This window comes from Coffea eugenioides, chromosome 7 (genome assembly GCF_003713205.1).
Source record: "Coffea eugenioides isolate CCC68of chromosome 7, Ceug_1.0, whole genome shotgun sequence".
Classification (NCBI taxonomy): Eukaryota; Viridiplantae; Streptophyta; class Magnoliopsida; order Gentianales; family Rubiaceae; genus Coffea; species Coffea eugenioides.
In genome coordinates this window covers 6,866,611-6,889,109 of record NC_040041.1, presented here as the reverse complement: position 1 = coordinate 6,889,109, position 22,499 = coordinate 6,866,611, and the positions used below count along the sequence as shown (strand labels likewise).

At 36.9% G+C, this 22,499-nt stretch overlaps 2 protein-coding genes and 1 non-coding gene across 3 annotated transcripts; 2 read left to right on the top strand and 1 right to left on the bottom strand.

The window, feature by feature from the left end:
* Window positions 1–4,031: 4,031 nt before the first annotated feature.
* LOC113778018 (cyclin-dependent kinase C-2-like) lies at window positions 4,032–12,663 on the top strand. Its single transcript, XM_027323265.1, has 12 exons — window positions 4,032–4,369; window positions 6,623–6,704; window positions 6,845–6,935; window positions 7,036–7,065; window positions 7,181–7,290; window positions 7,398–7,470; window positions 7,556–7,676; window positions 7,793–7,910; window positions 10,422–10,561; window positions 10,640–10,697; window positions 11,119–11,189; window positions 11,832–12,663. The coding sequence occupies exons 1-12, from the start codon at window positions 4,260–4,262 to the stop codon at window positions 12,364–12,366; spliced, it is 1,539 nt and encodes a 512-aa protein (XP_027179066.1). The 5' UTR covers window positions 4,032–4,259; the 3' UTR covers window positions 12,367–12,663.
* A 1,105-nt stretch (window positions 12,664–13,768) lies between these two features.
* On the bottom strand, window positions 13,769–18,231 carry LOC113778786 (probable mitochondrial adenine nucleotide transporter BTL3). The gene is given in 5 exon segments (XM_027324282.1): window positions 13,769–14,255; window positions 14,872–15,005; window positions 15,008–15,338; window positions 15,736–16,039; window positions 17,126–18,231. Coding segments are annotated over 5 exon segments (1,353 nt in total). The 5' UTR covers window positions 17,641–18,231; the 3' UTR covers window positions 13,769–14,186.
* A 3,033-nt stretch (window positions 18,232–21,264) lies between these two features.
* Window positions 21,265–21,336, top strand: TRNAE-UUC. The gene has a single exon. It is a non-coding gene; the product is annotated as a tRNA-Glu (tRNA).
* The last annotated feature ends 1,163 nt before the right edge of the window (window positions 21,337–22,499 follow it).

Below are 22,499 nucleotides of genomic sequence, written 5' to 3'. Positions count from 1 at the left end.
ACCAATTGGGTTATCCTTACGCCCCAACACCTCAGCACGTCCCGAAAAAATCTGGTGATCGACATCCTCAATCCGAGTTCCATTTGGTCGAGATAGATTGCCACCCTTCCCTTCGGGGGCCGCTCGACTGACTGATCAGGCTGAGGTGGATAGATGCTGTAATTTCGCTGAAATGGATATTTATGTATTATTTCGGCTGCCTGAACATTGCCGATCACACTGTTGATGTGCGGAAGTTGCCCGAAGTCCACAGTTGAGAGGTCTGGCAGAGTAGCTGATTCGTGTGTCCCCTCGTCGAGGGGTACCTCAGACCCAAGGTCATCATTATACAGGATCTCGGGGGCCAGTGTATCCTTGTCCCTGCGACGCCTCCAACGCTGCCGACCCGTCGGATTCCTCTCCCGGGCTGGAAGAAGTACATGCCTCCTCTTCAGATGGGTCAAGCCTTTCCGCTGTACTGAAGTTCGGCCTTACCGTCTCCCTGTGTGTACAAGCTGTCTTATCCATAATCAAAGAAAATAAGTGAAACTTACTCTTCTAACCTGAGTTCTGAAAATTGCCGAGGTGAAAGTACTGGCAGGTTTTACTTTGGGTGATTAAAGATTTTCGCAGTAGAAAGTAAAGAGTGACGGGTTTCACCTATTTATAGATCGATAGTGGGGAGATGGAAGGACGGTAGGTTTGGGGTTCCCTAGGACTCTCTCTCCTCATTAATAGATTGCCATTAGTCTCGATTGTTAGAGGCGTGCCCGTTCAGAGGCCTGTCATTAAAGCTGCCAACCTTCTTATCATCTTCCCCTTTAACCTTATCTACACGCCTATGACGTGTTGTCATTACAACTTGCATCTAGGAACTGTTCGGAAGCCTCGGGAAGCGCCGAGCAAGTCCTCCCTCCCCGAGGCTTGAGGGGCTTAGTGAGGATGGTCATCTCGAATAGGTTAGAGCCGATTCGATATTCCTATCTGTGAGCCTAGGTTTACCTGTAGTGTTCACCTCGACTATCTTGTACTGCCTCGGGTACCACGTATCCCTGAAAGATCGAAATAAGTTGGACTTCTGTTGGCTCAGAGGGAAGTGAAGAGGCACCCCGCAACCGAGGTGGTGTCCTAAGATTTGACAACCCAGACCAGTGGATGTGACCCCTGACACCCTGACCACTGATCTGACACTCTGCCCACTGCCCAGTGGTCTAGTCAAGAGGATGTGCTGTCTAAATCAAATGTCCAGGGACCTGAACCTTTCCCTCCAAATTGTCCCCTATAAATAGGAGAATCTTCCTCTGAGAAAAAGGACGACTCTCTGGAACAAAAATAGCTCATTCTCTCTTTAAAAAAGTATTCTTGGCATTCTCATATAACTCCAACTAACTTAATCTTCGAAGATAAACCGGTGACTTAGCCCCGTCTCCTAACACAACTGAGCAGGTGATCCTGGTGCAGTGACCCCTTAAAGAAGGAACACCCTAAACCTCTGAACTACCTCGTCAGGTCATAAATCACCTCTTCACACCTCGAATGAAGTCTAATGCCTGACTTTGGTTCAGTCGTAGAGCCAAAACTTCTGCGGATTCCGATAGATTAGTCATACCTTCTTTTCCTCGATCCAACTCCATTCACATACTCCGTTGCCAATAGAATTTATATCTAAAATGGTCAAAAAGTCATTAAACTATACATTTTTAATTATTCAGGAACTAACCGGAGATAAAAAATAGACCAGGAGTCGAAAGTAAACAACGACGACAGTTTAGGGGCTCCCCAGATTTTTTACTCAAAAATTTAATAATTCATTTGGCACTAATAGACTCGTAAAATTTGTCTTTTATAATTATGTTATGATCATTAATGCAACTATTATTTTGTATTATATAGTAGTTTTTTTTAATCCATTTTAGGGTGTTGTACTAATTTTATACATTACAAGAACCATTTCCTCCCCGCATGCATTTCAAGTAGACGTTGCTCATTTGCTTATGATACTGAGCGGAAAATGGGAGAATTGTGAGCTGTTTCTGCCTTTGGATGCTCGGGTAGAATTTGAAGGTCGCCCTCCGTGGAAAGAGCCATGCTCCCTGAGGAGATTTTACTGATATGCTATGCACCTTCTCTCTTTCCTCGATTGGTTTGTAGCCTACCAGATTGTTGGGGTGAAAATTTTAAAAATCCGGTACTTTATAGAGTTGTAGAATGTTGAGGAGCATGTTGACTTGGATGATTCAATCATGACTAGATCCTGGAATCAAGAGTATATGTCACCTAGAAGAAGATTAAAAAGGAAAAAAATGATCAAGAATATGCAGGGAAGCAGCTGATGGTATGGGTTTCTTTTCAAGCAGCCGCTGCATCAACTTTCTATACAAATCGCAACTATTTTGTGAACTAAAACGCTCAAGACAAGTCCTGCACTTTTGAATTTGAAGACATGGGCTTCAACTCCTGAACTGATAAGGGTGATCCTTCAGAACATTCTTAACTTTAGTATTTAGTGATCTTAAAAGATTGGAATATAACGTATTCCACATCATCCAAGATAAACAAAATGGTAGTATTGAATTGAACTCAAGTTCAGTTATATTTTATAGTTCCGTTTTTTACAACTGAAGGCTATTTTACCAAATAACGATATAAGATAGTGAATTGTTCCATGCAATGTGAAATTAATTGTGCACACGCCGTAGACACCACTTCACAGGTTGTACAAACTAAGTGAAATAATGCAATTCTTAATTCAGTTTGGGTAACCGATGCCTACAAACACTCTTTACTAGGGGTTTCAGATGTTAGTAGTATTTTTTGTAACGGTTTGTCTTGTGTACTTTAGGTGCTAGATTTTTGGAAAGGTAAGAATAATTACTGAAACTGTATAAATGCAAGGGGTAGGTAGTGATTGTTAGCAAATGTGCATGTATGGTAGGTTATATGGAATTAAAATGTCTTAATGAGTATCTATTGAACGCTTGTTAAATAATTTTTTTTGAAAAAGTTTAATTAATTCAGAAACGTGTAAGGATGCATTAATCGCGGCTGTCTGTATTACCATGGTAAGTTAAGTATGATTTAAGTGTATATTACCAATTGTTCATTGAGCACTTGTTGGAAAAATTATTCTCACATACTATTTCGCGTATTCCACATAATTCATGAGATATTGTGTGCTAGTACCAAATCAATTCTGCAATTTATTTTGGAAAAGATTTTATTGGCTAATCGAGGCTAGAGATGCAATTCAATCGAGCAGCTTGACTCGAACTCGTGAGTAGTTCAATCAACTGCTTGACTTGGGCTTGGTCAATTGCGAGTTCGAGGTACTCGACTAAAGTTTCGAGTCAAGCTCGAATATGTATATCATATACTCGAGAGCTCATTGAATTCTACCGAGTACTCGGTGTCACATTTAATTAATATATTATAAATAATTAAATTATCTTTTTAGGTTAATTATTTGCAATATTTATGACCCTAACAATTTCTTGAGCTCGAGTACTCGACCTTGATATCGAGTTTGCCAATTTCTTGAGCTCGATTGAGTCGAGTTTGAGACTTTCTAATTTTACGTCGAGTCGAGCTCGAACTTTGTTCAAACAACTTGTTAGCTCGAGTTTGAGTACTGTTACTAGACATTGAATTTAAGCTTGAGTATAGCGATACTTGAAATTAATTCGACTCCCTAATTGAGGCAATAGATTGCTCGACTGAAACCAACAATTTCCCAAATTTAAGAGGAAATATTTACAATTGCTATATATTTATATTTTGTACAAATGATTCACCATATTAGTTTTACCATCTTCTAATTTGTAAAAAACTTTACAAATTATGGAGGAAGAATTAATCTACAAAGACTACAATTGTTCCTACCCTCTCTACCTCAAAACTAGCACTATAACAATTGAAACAGTGATCCTTCAAAGCAGAGGCCCCGGGGGGTGGGGAGGAGGAAACAGACTTTCCAAAAAGATACCCCCAAATTTTACATAAATTTTAAAGAGACCCGAACCGTTTTAATCATACATGGGTCTACCCCTTCAATAGACACACATGCCGCCTTCCCCAAAATATCAACTACTACAGTTCTCGAATAGCTTCAGTCCCCAGCAAAAACATCCATGGCTTCCACCTGAATCATTAATCCTAATCCATCTCTCTTTTCTCATTCTCTGCATAAAAAATCGCCCTAATTGGCTTGGCACTGATAGAATATTTTGATTGAATAAATAAGTATAAAGCATAAGCGCCCCTCCCATTCAAGTATCAGAAAGATGGCGGCGGCGGCTCCGGGGCAGCTGAATCTGGAGGAGTCGCCTTCATGGGGGTCTCGTAGCGTTGAATGCTTCGAGAAGCTTGAGCAAATTGGTGAAGGAACTTATGGGTTAGCTTCCTTTTTTTATTTAAAAAAAGAAAGATTGTGTCTTTTACTTATTATTTGGTTTTTTTTTTAATTTCAAGAGTGAAAATTTACACGTCACGATTTCTTAGGTCGTATGGTGAATTTAGATTATTATTTTTTTGTGTAATTTTGAATTGCATTGTTAATTGATATGGTTGTTTACTTTTTCCTTTTTTTTCGGTTGGGGGGTTATATATCATATTGATATTTGGGAACTTGTTCTGTTGCCTTGTTTTATCTTTGGTCGAGTTTTTGTGCGTTAGTTTTTGGGTATTTTATTCATCTGTTGGGGAGTTACTAGTTTTTAGGGGCCATCCACGAATTTTCTTTAGCTATCTTAGAGGGTCACAGAGTATATAAATATCCAGTTATCTATGCATGAGAAAGTACCAGGCTGTCAATGCCAGATGAGACCAATGCTGTCCTATTCCATTTAGGACTGTATTAGAAGTTAACAGGTTTTTGTCATCAGAAAAGTTTGGAGATAATGAAGTTCTTTGTTAAATTTTTAATTTGTAGTAATCCAGAGTCAAAGATTAATTATCCAATGTTGTAACTCGATAGACTTTGATTATGGAACAATAAGTAATCCAAAGCTGCAAAATTTGGTTTTGGTGATACTGTTCTTTTGTCTCTAGCCTTCATATATTGGTACATTTGGGATATTGGAAATTTTCTTGTTTCGTGTGCTGGGAACGGACACTATGGTTAATTCATAGTCAGTTGACATCTAATTGAATATTAAGATAACTAGCTGTTTTGATGTATTGATCGATAATCCCATGCATATGCTGTTCATGAGATCCTAAGATTTTGGATGATTTCAACTTCACTCACTTGTCATAATTTATGATTGGATTCTTTGTTTAGCAAAGAGTTTCTGTAAGAAACTTGCTGGAAGTATCTTAATACTGATGTTTCAATTAAACTTTTCTGGACTAGTTGGTTGCCCAGTCTCATAACATTTCCATACCTTCTCACAGTCAAAGAAATTCATCTTTAGATAATCTTTTTCCTCTTATAAAGTTGAAAGCAATGATATTATTGGCAAAGAGTTCTGAAGACTCAATATCATGTTCATTTTGCCGACTATAGGATCCCTTAGTGTGTTTAAGGAACCGAGAAATCCATCTTGAGCGACACAATAGCAGCCTCAAAAAAAAGAACAAGAGAAAAAAAAAGCCCTCCTTAAGGAAAAGAAGAAAACATGTCTTCCTAAGCCCAAGAATACAGTGTAATCAGAAGTTTGTAAGCTTCCCTTCACTAATGGATCTTCTTCAAGGTGATCTTTTTCTTCTCTGAAGAGGGTATAGATATCCTTTGCCTAAAAGAAATGACATACCTGTTGTGGAGCCTTGACAAATCATGCTTCGTGAATATGATCAAACTATTTATGTTGGCATTATGCCCTAGTAGTCGTTTAAGTTTTTCTACATACAATATCAACTGCTTTAATTTGCTAGTTGCACACTAATTATAAAATAATGCATCCGCTATCATTTTTTAAGAGTTTAATGTGGCTAGATTAACAAATTAACTTGGTATTCCTAATAGTTGACGGTATTGAAGCTGTCAGTTTGGATTTTCTTTCTAAAATTTTGCTAATTGAATTAAAGGCATTCAGATAGATATCAATTAGGATAAAGTTGAAATGTTTTCTTGTCTCTAGCAAGGTTTGAATGCTATGATTCATACCTACTTGATTGAAGGAAGTGGTCATTGTGTTGATAGCTAAACAATTTTTTGAGCTCAGTATCTTGTTTTTGCAGTAAGGGTCATAGAAAGCACACAACAATCTTCTTAAGTTAACTTAGCTGTATTCTTCATACTCCCCTATTTAGCAAAGAGGCAAAGTCTATTGTTTTTTGTGATCTATGAGCCAATGTGTTGGATGCATGATTATCATTTGTCGAATGCTATTAAGGTTATCAGATTAACTTCTGCTTTATCGTCTGTAGTGTTAACATCCTTGCTAACATATGTCTAATGACTAAACTACTTGATTGTTGCACTAAAATTTTTGGCCTTTTTAGTTGTGTTTTGTTAGATTTGCTTTTGACGGTTGTAAAGGTTTCCTTCTCTTGTGCCTTTTGGGTGGTTACATGAATGTTGATTATTGTTTGTATTTTTGTTATCAGATCATTCTAGGATGCTTAGCTTCCCTCTTTCTTTTCTTTTTATTTTATATTTTTTCTTTTTAGTCCATGATTTTTCTTTTGCCTCTCAAATTTCCAGCCAAGTATATATGGCCAAAGAAAGAAAAACTGGAGAAGTTGTTGCTTTAAAGAAGATACGCATGGACAATGAAAAAGAAGGGGTATTGTTATTTTACTCAATTTCTTATTTTCTTTAGCTTATGTCATTTTAATTTCCTTAGCGGATTAATGGTTATGCCTCCTCTTTTCAGAACGCTCATCATTGAAGTAACGACTAAATTCTGATTTTTTTTTCTTGCAGTTCCCTATAACTGCCATTCGTGAAATAAAAATTCTAAAGAAGCTGCAGCATGAAAATGTTATTAAACTGAAAGAGATTGTGACCTCTCCTGGTACATCCTTCTCCATATGTTCAGAGTGGTTATTTAATTCATAAACATCAAACATTTACCATATGTTTTGTTGTCTTACGTATAACAAACTCTTTTTCAGGTCGCGAGGCAGATGAGCAAGTGAATCAAGGTAACTAGACGTGCTGAAAATTTTCAAGTTTGTGTTTCCTGTTTCTGTGAGAATTCAATGACCCTAAACTCCCAAATACTGAAATCGCATATGGTATTTTATTTTTGAAATGCAGAAGGTAATAGATACAAAGGCAGCATTTACATGGTTTTTGAGTATATGGACCATGACTTGACGGGACTTGCTGATCGTCCTGGATTGAGATTTACAATTCCACAAATCAAAGTATGTAACCTTGGACAAGGAGGATTTACTCTTTATAATGAGCATCCGTCACTTTTTTTTTTATCAATCCATCACTTAGCATTGTTCTAATAATATGTTTTTCTTAGTGTTATATGAAGCAGCTGCTTACTGGCCTTCATTACTGTCATCTCAATCATGTGCTTCACAGAGATATCAAAGGTTAACCTTTTTATTCTTTTCTAAACATATTATCTAGGATTTCAGGTGTGCATATGATGCTATGTTCTGTTTTTGGGTTTGGCAGGCTCCAATCTGCTCATAGATAATAAGGGAAACCTGAAGCTAGCAGATTTTGGGCTAGCACGATCATTCTCCAGTGATCACAATGCCAATCTCACAAATCGAGTAATTACTCTCTGGTACAGGTAATTAGACCAAATAGCAGTCGAAGGATGATGATTTTCCTTATAGCTGGACCATGTCTTTGATATTATAACTTGATTTTCAATTAAGAAAATTTATTCTTCTATGTATTGAGCAGACCTCCAGAGTTGCTTCTTGGAGCTACGAAGTATGATTCAGCAGTAGACATGTGGTCCGTTGGCTGTATTTTTGCTGAACTTTTGCATGGAAAACCAATCTTACCTGGAAAAAATGAGGTTAGGCATACACCTTGAGTTGTTGTAGTCTTTTTTTGGCATTTTTTTCATTATATTTTCTTTAAGAAAAATTTGTCTTATCTTACTTTTTGAATTGTATTGTTATATCTTATTTATCTGTCAAGGAATTTTGGAAGAGTTAAGGAGATGGTGTTTTGTCTTTTTCTTACAATTGCTTCATGAAACGAAAGAAAAACTCTGTCTTATCTTACTTTTTGAATTGTCATATCTTATTTATCTGTTAAGGAATTTTGGAAGAGTTAAGTAGATGGTGTTTTGTCTTTTTCTTACAATTGCTTCATGAAACGAACTTGGATGATTGTCATGATTATTTATTAGATTGGTTCAATTTGTATACACTAGGAGAAAGAATATGGAGCATTGTTGGCTTTTGGAGCATCCCAAAAGCTTTTAACTTAATAATTAGCCCATGTTGAAAGCTTTTTACTTCCATTTAACTTTTTTAGCACATCAAAATCCTGCTAAAAGTTGGTTGCATCTTTAAGGGCTGAGTCATCTGTCATAATCTTCTGTGTACCTATAAGAACGAAACCTGATCTTTACCATACCAAGATTTTTGAATGCCACGAAATAGTGCTCAAGCTTGGAAACCCAAGCACTCATTATGCAGTCTAAGCATGGAATCCCAAGCAATTATCTGATGGTACACTTCAGAGTTGCATGAACTGGTTGAGCCAAATGCTGTTTGGCCCTTTACTATATGCCCTTTCTTCAGATTGCTTTTGTGAACTACTAATTGCAACAATACTGTTTGAATGAGTTCAGGATTACAGTTTTTGTAAAGGATTTGGCAATGAGTTTTTTTTTGTCAAGTTTCGTGTACAAGTTTTTTAACAGCTTTAGCTACAGTAACATCAAAAAACTTCTTAAAGATTATAAAATACGCACCTCAAAATACCCAAAAACACACGAAAAATTTCCCTTCTTTCCTTTCTTCTTCTTCCTCACCCACCTCCTTTTTTTTTCTTCCTTTCTTCTCTCTCTCCTCCTCCCCTTATCTTCCCCTTTTCCCCTCCCCCTTCCCTTCTCCCCCTCTCCTCCCCTCTTCCCTGCCACCTCCTGCCCCCTCCCCCTCCCTCTCGCTCCCTCTCCCTCTCCTCAGCATGACCCTGGTCGCATGACCTGGTTGCGCGACCAGGGTCGCCCGGCTGGCAGTGGGGAGGGAGGGAGAAGAAGATCAATGGTGTGGGGGAGAAGATGAGGAGAAAAAAGAAAAGGGAAAAAAAGGAAAATTTTTTGTTTGGTTAAAAAGGAAAGTTTTTACACACCTCAAAAAGTTTTTCTACAAATTCTACGGTAAAGTTTTATACAAACACCTAAAAACTCACTTGCCAAAAGTGGCCATAATAAATTCTCCTTCTCTCAAACTGAAGGACTTATCAAATCGTGGGAAATGACATGATAGTTCAAAGTGGCAATGTAAGATAAAAAGGAAAATCAGGAGAAAAATGCATTTGACTGAACTTTTTACTGAATAGTTTGTCTACTGGGATAATAGAAGTTTCTCTAAATCTGTATCCATATAGTTTCACAAATCACGTTATTAGTTCCTGTGTGAACCTCTTAGCAAGTGGATTTTTTCTTCTTTTACAGCTAAATCAATTTATTGATTTAGTTCTTTCATAAACTATGATTTTTGAACTATCTGGGAGACACCAATCAAGTGATCTCTAAGCTGCTCTATGTATACATAATGTAGTTTTACTACACCTGAAGCTAGCTTCTTGGTTATGCTTTATTTGGTTTGGTCTTAGCTATTATAATGTATGTGCTTATTGTTATTGGAATGCACCCATCAGAAAGGAGGAACTGATCTCCTAGTTATCAAGACAAGTCAAATTGGACTATTGTTAACCATGTAAAGTTCAAATGTGATCCTTCTCATTTTTATGGAGGAGAGCATTTAAAATTTTCATCTCTCCCTTACTCCATTTCTTTGAGGGTTTGCTTGATAGGAGAGATGGGGTGCACCTGGGGTAGGAGATCATGTTATAAAGAGGCTCGTAATAGTTTTAGTTTGCTTAACCTAACTGATGGTTCACTAGTTTCGATGCACATTTCCTGTGTTACATTGTAGAGTTGGCATGGAGAAGTGCTATGAAGCCTTGATCACTCCATTGTATTTCGGTTGAGCAACTATGTAATTGGTTGCATATTGCAGGTAGACACTTAGGCTTTAGAAAAAGACAAAAATATACTCTTCTTTAAAAGATTCTCTGATTATTTGGAGAAAAAGTAGTATGACTCCAGATTAGTATCACTACCAACGTACAATAAGTTAGAAGGCCACTGCTTCTAAGTCGAGAATAGTTTCACTATTTATTTTGGACACAAACGGGAGATTTTTCCTTGGTGTAATTGCTTCAAACTTATCAGAGTAATAAATGGTTTGAAGCATTTGGTCTCTTCCTGCTTACTTTTTTTCTTTTTTCTGTTTCATGGGTTGAAGGGAGCTTATTTCTGTCTTCTGTTTTTAATTTTTAATTGCAGCCTGAACAATTGAACAAGATCTTTGAACTCTGTGGCACCCCTGATGAGATTAATTGGCCTGGTGTTTCCAAGATTCCCTGGTATAACAAGTTCAAACCAGCAAGGCCAATGAAGAGGCGAATTAAGGAGGTCTTTAGACAGTTAAGGAAACAGTTTTATAATTTTCTGACTATTACTATTTTAAATTGCAGTGCATGTTTGACATTTTGCTTGTGCAGTTTTGACTCCCATGCTTTGGAGCTACTGGATAAGATGCTGTGTCTTGATCCTTCCAAGGTATCTCTCCCAAATGATATGTTTGATTTAGGAAGTGGAATAAAAAATAATTAACTGTTTAGCTTTTGTAACACTAGTTGCAGTAATAGTTCCAATCGTTTTTCTAGGACAATGAATCTTGCTTGTGAGAGATAGCATAGTGCAGCACTAGTGCTCAAAAAACCTTACAAAAAAAGGACTGCAAACCTCACGAATAGCATTTTTGGCAGTTCCTTTGCCCAAAAATCATTTCTAAAAAGTTTGAGCGTTTGTGGATGGACATTAACTCACTGGCATTTGCCTGTTGAAATATGGGTGTCTTTTGTAAATCTTCTTGTGTTTCCTAGAGCTGATTCTTAAATTATTCTGCTTAGCTGTGCTAATGTATTTTCTCTTTAACTTGTACTGTTCTTTGACGTTACTTCTGCCTGAACTTTTTTAGAGAATATCAGCACAGGAGGCACTGGTTGCTGAGTATTTCTTTGTGGACCCGCGGCCATGTGATCCAAGGAGGTATGTCCTATGAACTGTCACATAAAGTTAGCAATATAACCATTTGAAAACACCCATTAGCCAAATAAAGCCTTTTGAGATCCGGTTGTTTGCATGCTACAGTTTGAGGATCATATGCATTGTTTATTCTAAACTGAAACACATTTTGCTCAAAAATAGGAAGACAGGAAGTAGAAAGTAAATTGGGTAGTAATGGTGCATTATACTTATTTGATCAGGGAAGAGGAGTCAAAGGGGTTATGCAAGCTATCTGCCCTACCTTTTCCTCTTCTTCCTGCCTCTGAAGATTTTGGAAGATGAAGAGTGAGTGGACCCTTGTCATTTTATGAATTAAGAAATATAAAGTACTAGTAAAAATAGGGGTTACAGCATGAAGGTGAAAATTTTTTAATCTCCTAACTTAGTATTGCACCCTGCTTTCTTCTCCTTGGGAGTCAATTCCACTGACCAAACATAAATGGGTAGATATATATTGTTTCAATGTGAAACACACTTGTATCCAACCACCTTCTTGCCAGAATTAATTATATCTATGTGGTCTCAAGCTAGTTTCAAAGAAACTTCTTGGTGATTACAGTATCCAATTCCAATAGATTTCCATCCTTAGTCATGTGAAAAGCTGTTTTCATCTCTTCATTGCAGTTTGCCAAAGTATGAATCCTCACATGAGTTCCAGACAAAGAAGAAAAGACAACAGCAACGACAAAATGAAGAAATGGCCAAAAGACAGAAGGTGCAACACCCACATCAACATGCTCGCCTGCCTCCTATCCAACAATCTGGGCAAGCAAATCCTCAACATTGGGCTGGACCAAATCATCCTATGAATCCATCCCAACCGCCACTATCATCAGGACCCAGTCATCATCAGTATGGGAAGCAGCATGGTCCTCCGGGAGGCCCTAGTCGATACCCTCCTGGCGGAAACCCTAGCAGTGGCTTTTATCCAGATCGTGGGAGCCAAGGAGGAAGTTATGGCAGCGGTGCATATCCAGCCCAGGGAAGAGGACCACCGTACCCTGGAAGCAGTTTGCCTCCGGCTGCTCAACGAGGAGCTGCCAGTGGATATGGTGCTCCTCCTAATTACTCCCAAAGTAATCAGTATGGAGGCTCTGGTGCTGGCAGACCCAATTCCATGGCTGGTAACCGGAACCAGCAGTATGGTTGGCAGCAATAGAGTTGTAGATCAAAGTAGGAGCTAGATATCAGGGAGTCAGTAGAGTTGCCAGCAAAGGTAAAGATTGCACATGACTGCAGCCACAGGTTTCTCATAAGAGGTATGGCTGATTAAGTCAAGATCCTGTACAGTACAGATGCTGTTTCATTGACAGTTAATTTTTTTTTTTTATTGAAACTGGTTGAAGGATTCTCTTCATCAATCAAAGGTACAAAATTTTGTTGGTTAGACATTTTGGAGTATGATTTTTCCTTTGGAATAACAGATGAAGCCCTTTTTTAATTTTTTTTTTTTAAATTTTTGTCTAGATGTTCTTGTGTTTTTCACTTAAAGAATCAAATCATAACCATCTTTAATGTTATGATTTGCTTACATCTCATTCCTACATGGGATTCCTCCACATTGGGAGTTCTGTCATGTTCCTCCAATTTGTTTGGAAAGCAATTATGTCTGCAAGTTATAAAGAAGTCGTACATCCTCTTTGTAAAACTAGTATGGAAACCTTAAAAGCTAGTAAAAGAGAAAAGGAAAAAGGAAAGCAGAAATCGAGCAGGAAAAGGACAGGCTGAAAGGAGTTCTAGTGTACTACTAATCCTAGAATTAGGAACAATAAATGAATGATGAAGATGATCTTGCAGGATTCGGTGAACCCTTTTTATGCGACTAATGCTGTTACTTTTTATACAGTTTGGATGACAAAAAACTAACAAAACAAATAAGAAATCAGAAATGAATTAATAGGTTTGTTATATCCTTTCTATTGATACAAAATGAACATAAGTTTTTCTTCTTTTTTTTTTGTTTTGGGGGTTAATCTGAGCTTATCCAGTGTTTGACTTGATTTAGTGTATGATCATGTTTTCACTAAAAAATATATTTCAGTTTACGAATAATACTTCATAAAACTGCATGTTGTTTTACAAATAAATGATGGGTTTCAAACAAAAACACACACACAGACACGCACGCACAAATGCTACCACATTTCCTGATTAATTTGTAGGACTCTCACATTCTAACTGCATGTTGTGCTTGATGTCACTTTTATGTTTTCATTGCTCTCGCATTCTATTCTTGCCCTCGTACTTTTCACTTTTTTTTGCTTTATAGAAGCTACTTTCTCAGCTTTATCAACGTCTTTAATTTTTTTCTTGCAAAGAGCAGTAAGTTGCATTAGAACTGACGCCAAACAATTGGTCTGATATGGTATACTGGATATTGTTTTTCTTTCTTTCTTATATTCTCCCGACTGCTTATCACAAGTATTCTTTCATCAAATTAATGATTGTTGCTTAAGAGAACGAGATACACTTCAGTTTCGAGAAATTAACACAAAAATCTCAAGACACCAATGAATTTCCTTTCCTTCTTTGGTAGTCGCATTAGGATCAGAAGATGATCATGGAGAAGATTCTTAACGAAAATAGACATTAAGGCATGGTATAACTCCTGAATTTACCAGGAAGTGAAAGACAGGTAATACAGGTCATTTTAGCTCCAGGATGCATCATTCAGTCTAGTGAAATCCAAATCTTCAGCCAAAAATGCACAATGTCCACTAACACAAATGAGGAAGATAGCATCCCTCTTTTTTCCCACCTTGACAAATGTAAAATGAAAGATACAAAGGCAGACAAATGAAAACGCCCCTGTAGCTGTGTGTTTGATAGAAGTGTATAAATTTGGAAGTCTTTCCTCCACCTAACTAATAAGAGCACAAGAAGTATCATGATCCAGGGCCTTTATGAAAGATATGGGCTCTAGCCAGCAATCAGCATCAACTTCGGCAAGATTATTATTAGGAGGATTAACTTTTACGTTTACTCCACCTCGAGAACTATCTTCATGAACTCATAAACAAAATAGCTTATCGCTGCTGATGGCAGAACCTGAACGTTAAAGACATAAACTACATCTATCAGCCAGTCAATAAGCAGAACCCGTAGATTACAATTCCAAGACAGACAGAGGCATATGCATAAGATACCTAATCATAGCGAAATAACAGATCAAGCTCAAAATCAACTATTTTTACAAGTGGATGGAAGCCAAGCAACAGCTGTGTAAAAACTACAAGTAATTGATAGATTAGCTGGGTGTTTCAAAAGTCAAGCACAATCAAGTTGGGGAATCAACTTGACTGCATGGATGATGCACTGCCTCAGTTTATCAACATTCAATCAGAAAATCTAGAATCTTCCTGTGCAGTTTAACAATAGCAAACTATTTGATTACATTCATCCGGGTATTACTATTCTATATATTTGTGAAGTATGCAACGATCCTAATGCCTCATTTAGCATGGGATTAAAACTCCGCAATTTGCTTAATGGTTTAAATTAACCATGAAAAATGACCACATTCAGTTGGGAACAAAAATAAACTCTTGAACCTACTATAGCCACTAACTTTTACGTGCATCTTAACATCAATCTTTATCATCTACATTACATATTTGTAATACTGCCTAAACAGTAGAATTGAAGCAAGAAGTACAACAGTTACCTGTAGCAAGCTAGGAATCAGCCCCGCATAAAGTGCAGGAATACCACCTTGCTCTACTATCTTCATGCAAGTTCCCAAAGCACTCATTTTTGTAGCTCGAACTTGCATCTGAAGCTGTCTTCTAACTACTTCAAAGGGTATGTAGCAGCTTCAGAACAAGCACCAGCAATTGCCCCATATATTAGTGTCCTCACAGGACCCAACTCCAGTTGTTCTAAAGCATTCAATTCTTCACCTTGTTGTTTCATATGTTGAAGCCGTTTCCGACCTTCTGGTGAATGCAGATAAGCAGATTTTAATATGTCATAAACTCCATAGAAAACAGCGCCTGAAGGAGCCATGCTTACGATGGACGGAAGTAATCCCTTGTAAAGAGAAAAAAACCCCTCAGTCTGGATCATGTGACGAAAAGCACCAATTACACCGCCCAAGGCTTCCCCTCCAGGAGCTACCATTACAGTCCTGATCTGTGAAAGAGAAGAACATTGAATCATGTGCAGAGAGTGGCATAAATTGGAGAAAAGCTATTAGAAGTACTTTTGCTGCTTAGCATAAGTGCCATAATCAAATTATAATAACCACGTAGGAAGAATTCAGACTTTGGCTACCACATGGAAATTGTTTACATGGTAGATATCGTTTAAGGCCCCAATTACTGCCTCTAAATATCTACAACTCATAACCACAGCAGTGAAGTATGTCCAGATAAGAGTTGATACAGAATTCGGACCTTGAGGTATGCCTGCTGAAATTACTAGTCTAATGTCTTCATGTTCACAGCACTAGTTGGTGTTAACAGAGGGATAACATTACTTTCATTTTGATACGTACAGCAAATTCCCAGAATGCTAAAATGCAACTTACAGTGTCCATAGGTATGCAGAGCACAGTAGCAGTGATTCCAGCAGCAGCACCAGCAACAAACCTTTCAAAATGTGTTGTCTCCTCATTACCAGACATTCTAAGCAACTGATTTCTGTAAGTATCATAAGCATAAAAGTTGACAGCCTTAAAGGGAGCTGTCCGCAAGATGTTAACAAAATTTCCTTTCCAGAATCCTTTCAGCCCTTGAGTGGCAGCAATAGTTTTGATCAGCTCAAATAGATTTTTCTGTTCACCACGAACTATGTATTCCAGCTTTAGTCTCTCAAGTGGTGCCACAAAAGTTCTGATATATCAGAGCAGAAGAGCAAAGAAATGAATTCATAACTAGGTAAACGAATGATCCACTAAACTAAAAAGGACAAAATACATGAAGGGCTACAGAATGATTCAAAAGAAAGGGCTGCTTGGTGACAACTCGCTTATGGTTCTACGGAAATTTCAAAGAGTTGAGTACCTAAGACTAAGAGCTCACTTTACAGACCTTTCACAATATCAGACTGGAATAACATGGACAAGAAAGCAGAGAGGAGAAAAGGCTTGAAATCTAAACTAGGTGTTCAACTTGAACCGGTGCGAGACTTGGTAGCTTTCAGATCCTAGGAGAACTCCACCAATAATGCCATGGTCAAATTTATGCATAATAACTATAATCCTAGATTGTTGAAACTTCACATTTGGGTCATCCAAACTAATCTTTGGACACACAACTAACAAAGTTCAAGGATTTGAATTTTATACATGTATCTGGCCAATGATATAAGTTCATTAAGCTATGTCAAACAGAACAGCATCTGTTTAAAAGTCGCAAACTTTATGCTGTCAAACAGACGCAACAGAGCCAATCAAATGCTAAACTACTTAAAACTGATCATGAATCAATGCCAAATTAACTAGCAGACAATTTAACCGAGAGTGCGCACTAGGTAAATCCAGCCTCGTGCAATAGCCCGCCAACCACACCGAGGGGTAAGACGCACTCGGTAAGCCCTGTGCGACGGGCGGATGTTCCAAGAGACGTTTGAACCTGGGTTGGCAGAAAGATGACACCAACTCTACCATCTCGGCCAATTAACCTCTTTTATCCTTAAATCCTTCGTAAAACAATACCCACACAAAAATGTAGAAGATAATATACATATTACAGCAAAAAAAATTGCATTCTTTATTGGTTCAACAGAAAATTGCATCAAATTCAATCACAATCAATTCAAAGAAAATTTATAGCTGCAATGTGAACAATTAATAAAAGAAAAGTGACAGAATTAACGGAGTCCAGCATTTGAGCTAAGCCGTATGGGAAAAAATTCAGAATTGTAAATCTATACCCTGTAACAGAAAAAGAGAAAGGGTGGGGGAAGAAAAAGTTCACCTAGAAACCATAGCAGCCACAGCACCAGCCCAAAGATGCTTAACAGTATTCAAAGCCTTTCCTTTTACTTCTCTCACCTTAGATTCGCCTTCTTTTTTCTTCTCACCTTCTTCAAACGCCGGCGTTTCACACTCCACACTCTTGCCTGCATCTTGCAACAACACCTCACCAATCCCTTCTCCACCTTCACCTCCCTTTACAGTCGAAAGCGTCACTGACAAAAACCTCCCGCTTCCGCTGCCGCCACAAGCAACGATCCCTCTCCGGCGACTCCTCCTCCTACTCCTCCTATCACCACTACATGAAACTCCGACCAGACTAAGAGAATTCGATGAATTGTTCGGATTCACTAATGAAACAAATGATGACGGAATCGAAGGTTCCAAAAATAATCCTCCACCGATAAAACCATTCAAATGCAGCGAAAAATCGTGGGCTTCAGCTAAATACTGTACTTGTTTTGATTCTAATGAGTTCGCTACTAAATTCTTGAGCCAAACTTCCAAATTAGTCATTCCCCAAGAAGAAAAAGCTAAAAAAAAAAAAACTGTATTTTTCTATACCTTTTCTTTCTTTATTATCTTGAATATCAAATGGGAGTTCAGGAAATGTTATCTGGGGTTAAAATCTAGCCGGGTTTATGTTGGGTGACTAGAATCCACAAGGGATGGGAAATAAAAAAAAATAATTAAAAACTGTATCTTTCTTTATCTTTTCTTTGTTTATTTTCTTGAATATCAAATGGGACTTCAAGAAATGGTATCTGACGTGAAAATCTAGCTGGGTTTTGTGAGTTGGGTGACTAGTATTTATGAGGGACGGATTGAGGCTTGAAGGAGAAGAGAGGAATGGAATAAAAGGGCGAAGGCGAATAATGGAAACTGGAATGGGAATAGGAATATGGGAATCAGAAATGAGAGGGATGGGCTGAATAATGGAGGACTGAGAGAAGAAAAGAGGGCAGGCAAAGGCACCATTAGCAGCCGGGAATGGGAACTTGCATCGCCCAGCAGGTCACCCTGCGGGCGATGCATTTTCTTGACGCCTGAGAAAGGAAAGTGGCAGTTCCCAAATATTCGCGAGTACTTTGGTTTTGGTTTAGCTTTTTCAAGATAATTTTTGTTGTCAGGATGCCTTGTTTTGTTTTGTTTGGAAAGGATATGTACAGATATAATACAGCAAAATACAAATTCCAAAGCAAGCAAAAACTGAACCAAACAGGAATTTTTAAGCACAGTCAATTTTTTGTTCAAACAAAGAAATCAAGTCCAAAAGGTAAAGTTTAGCATCTGAATTTTTTTTTTGTGAGCAGAGTTTTAAGAATCCATCCCTGATCACTTGAGAATACACTAAAATGCAAAAAAAATGATTTGTTTGTTTAGGTAGAAAACTTTGATTCATTCTCCAAAAAATTCATTAACTCAATACATGATAGATTTCTGAAAAAAAAAAAAAAATTTAGTTATGTAGACAAATGTACACTCTCCATAATGATTAATGATCTTCTCTTAGCCAATGGATCTCAGGTGGCTCCTTTTTTTTGTGGCTCTTAATTAATAGAAAAAATATATGATTTTTTTTTTGGGAGACATGGGTTGATGAACCTTTTGCTTGTAAATTCCATCCGGGGAAAAAAAATTCTTGCCTACATAAACTAATGAACATAGAATTGCGTGTCCACGTGTAACACAACTGTTTCTGTTCTGTTTGTTTGGATGGGAGTGTTTTTCAAAAATTAATTTTTCAAATACAATAAAAATTTTTAAAAAGTACTCTAAAAGATAATCTAAAAATTAGTTTAAATTTTTTAAAAATTTTAAAAAATATCTCAAAATATATTCTAGAAATTCTTCTACTCTTAAATATCTCAAAATATTTTCTGAAAATATTCCAAAATATAATCTAAAAACTCTGCTACAGCAAAATTTTTTAAAAAAGAAAGAAAGAGCATAGTGCATTATATGGTAGGGTTGCCTCCTTTTCTTTTATCGATTTCTTTAATGGGTGTCCATTAAACATTCGTTAAGATATGCTTCAAATATTAAATTTTTGAAAAAGTAAGATTAAATAGGTAAAATGTATAAGTGCAATGGTGGATAGTAATTATGAGTGTATGTGTGTGTGTATATATATATATATATATGATCAATTAGATAAAATTTAGTATGTTAACGAAATGGACACCCCTTAGAAAAATCCTTCTTTTATGTTATGTTTTGATTCTTGGAGTTAATTTTCATATATTGCTAAGTTGTTGTCTCACTGTTGTGACAGTAAGAATTAACTGGCCAATTTGCAACAAGAGAGAATAGGGAATAAGAGAATATGCCCCGTGTTGAAATTTGAAAGGTTCAACTTGGCCCTTGCCTTTGTATTCTATCCTAATAGCGGAATATATATGCGATTAGATATATCCTCCAATATACTCTATAGTAAATCGAGGGGAAGATAAAAGTAAGAGAAAATTTTTACATGGCGTCTCCAAACGTGAAAAAGGGTAAAGATTCAAATTGTTCTTTTTGTTTGTTACAACCTCTTTTTAGTTTAAAGTTACTTACCATTGTTCAAGAATATAGAACCAAAATAGTCTGTTTTTTCTTATTTTTAATTTTCAGTGTGCTTGCGCATGATATAATTTTCTCGTAATTCCTTGTTTCTTCACTTAAATTCATTGATAGAAATCCATCGAGCACAAGCAAATTTTACTATTTATAAGTAATATGCATGCCGCTTCTCTCGAAGTTGCGGGGATTTGGGGCAGAAACAGTTGCAGGAAGCAACCGTTCCGAAACGTTGATGGCCAAGATTTGGCAAAAAAAAAAAAAATGTAAGATTTATATTTCATTTTATACATCATTTTTCACATTATGTGTAGGGTCTACAAAATTTTGTTTTATAGTTACACGTTGTATAAAATGAGTTACATCGTATGCAAACTGAGTTACATCATATGCAAAATACACAAAACCAAGTTCCTGTTGACTGTTCATAATTTGATAAGATGGTTCTTGTATGGAGCAATATTGCTTCCAAAAACATAAAACTGGATTGGATGATCCAACCATCTGAATCCATGTGCTTTTCGGCCAGCTTTAATTGCTGGGCTGAACTCGTAATATGCAACTTTTCAAACATGACAAGTTTTTTAGGACTCCTGGTAGACTTGTGGTGTTGCAGATGAGATTGGACGAAGCCATGACTTGACAGACGAGGCCATGGCACAATTTACATACACGACACAAATCGAACGAGAGATTTAATAACTGGTAATCAACAGAAACTTCACAGATGATAACGTCCAGCAAGAAAGCGGCTGAATTATCACCAAGAAATTTTGAGATAATCGACTATATTGAAAGTACGTTAAATTCATGTTCTTGTAGGTTTCCTACCTGTTGCAAGAAAGCTGAACCAAGCAAAGTTATGATTCTCTTTCTATGGTTTTATTCACTATTCCTTTTTGTCCAATTTTCCTCTTCGATTTAGTTTTCTTTCTTTTAATTAGTTTTGTAATACAATGGCAATATTAGCACTCTTATCTTTTGTCAGTGAGACTATTTTGGCACTTGATTCCCTTTGTAATTAGTAATTTTGGGACTATATGGAAGAAGAAGAAGAAGTTGAGGATTAGAATGAGAAATTTTGTCATGAATACCAATGAATTGAAACCAAGCTTTCCAATAAATAGTAGCTGTCTTTGACATATCAGATGAGGCTAAAATGTTATTCTCCAAACATTCCTTGCTTTGTTTTGTGCTCCAGATCATACAAAACCATCACAATCGTTCCTCTCAGCCAAAAACTTTCTACTTTGTTGTCATCACCACGGATTTAACTAGAAGATCGAAATTCTCCGAAATTGTAAACTTCTTTTTCTAACAATTCTCTTCATATTATCAAAAGGCAATAGAAAAAAAAAAATTATCAGCACCCCACTAGGCACTGTTGTTTTGTAACCGATTATTAAAAAAAAAGACATCCATGATCAATATTAAGTGTTCTTGAATTTCTTGTTTGGACTCATCGTATATTCGTATGTCTGACTGCAGGCGGAAAAATGGCATGTAAGTTTAGTCCAATATTGTCATGAGCACTGAGGAATAAAGTTCATGTGTAAGTTACGGACATTCAAACACCAATCCGTTGTCGTCCAGCGGTTAGGATATCTGGCTTTCACCCAGGAGACCCGGGTTCGATTCCCGGCAACGGAAGTAAGTTTTTTTGTTTTGTCCTGCCACCTAATGGTCCTAATCCAAAAAGGAAAAGAGATGGAAAAAAACTTGCTTTTCCTCTCCATAGTCATATTATTTTATTTCTCAGCAGATTCGATTCCCGGCAACAGAATTAAGTTTTCTTGTTTTGTCCTGCCACCTAATGGTCCTAATCCAAAAAGGAAAAGAGATGGAAAAAGCCTCTGCTTTTCCTCTCCATGGTCATATTATTTTATTTCTCACCAGAACAACAGGCAACCAGCTAAATGCTCTGTCTATTAATCATGATTAAAGCAAATGATGTACCAATACTCACAAATGATAATACTGCAGTAAGATACAGCAATACTGTAGAGCAAATGATATAGCAAAGCTCCGTCTACACTGTTTTACCTGTGAAGAACATGACGGAATGCAATCGATTGTGCTGTTGGAGCATGCATTGGCATACTTATCTCCTGCCCTACATCAGATCTTTAAAAAAAACAAGAGGACCTATACCTACCCTGATATCTTTTTGTTTTTGTTTTCTTAGACCAAAGTAATAATACTAGGACAGAATCGATAGATAGCAAGTCAGGTACCAACTTGCATTTTCTCCTGGACAAACAAGTCCTACAGGTGCCTACTTCAAGATCAACATGACCAACTTGTGGATTCAAGCTCAGATCCAGGAGTCTTCGCTAGGATTGTAAACGACTCTGACTCGAATTGAATTTTGACTTAATCGAGTTGAGCTTCGATTTAATTTTATCAAACTCGAACTCAACGATCTCTCAGTGTAAAGTTCAAATTCGAATTTGATCTCAAATTGGAGACGAGTCGAGATTAAAAAAATAAAAAATAATTATTTTTATTTTTTAAAAAAATGAATAAAATATAATGTTCTTAATAACTGATAAAATATTATGGATATAATTTTATTATTAAAATAAATAAATATAAAATCGAGTCGACTCACAAATTAGCTGAGTATTTTTAAGTTCAAGCTCGATTTGATCAGCTCAAATTGAGTTTTGACTCTAACTGTTCGCGAGCGGCTCGATTTAGTATGTAACCCAAGTCCTCGTTTGACAATCCTAGAGAGTAAAGTTAATTGCAGTAACTACCAAATTTCATTAAAAAAAATTGAACTTTCAAAACTATAGCAGCATGATTAGACT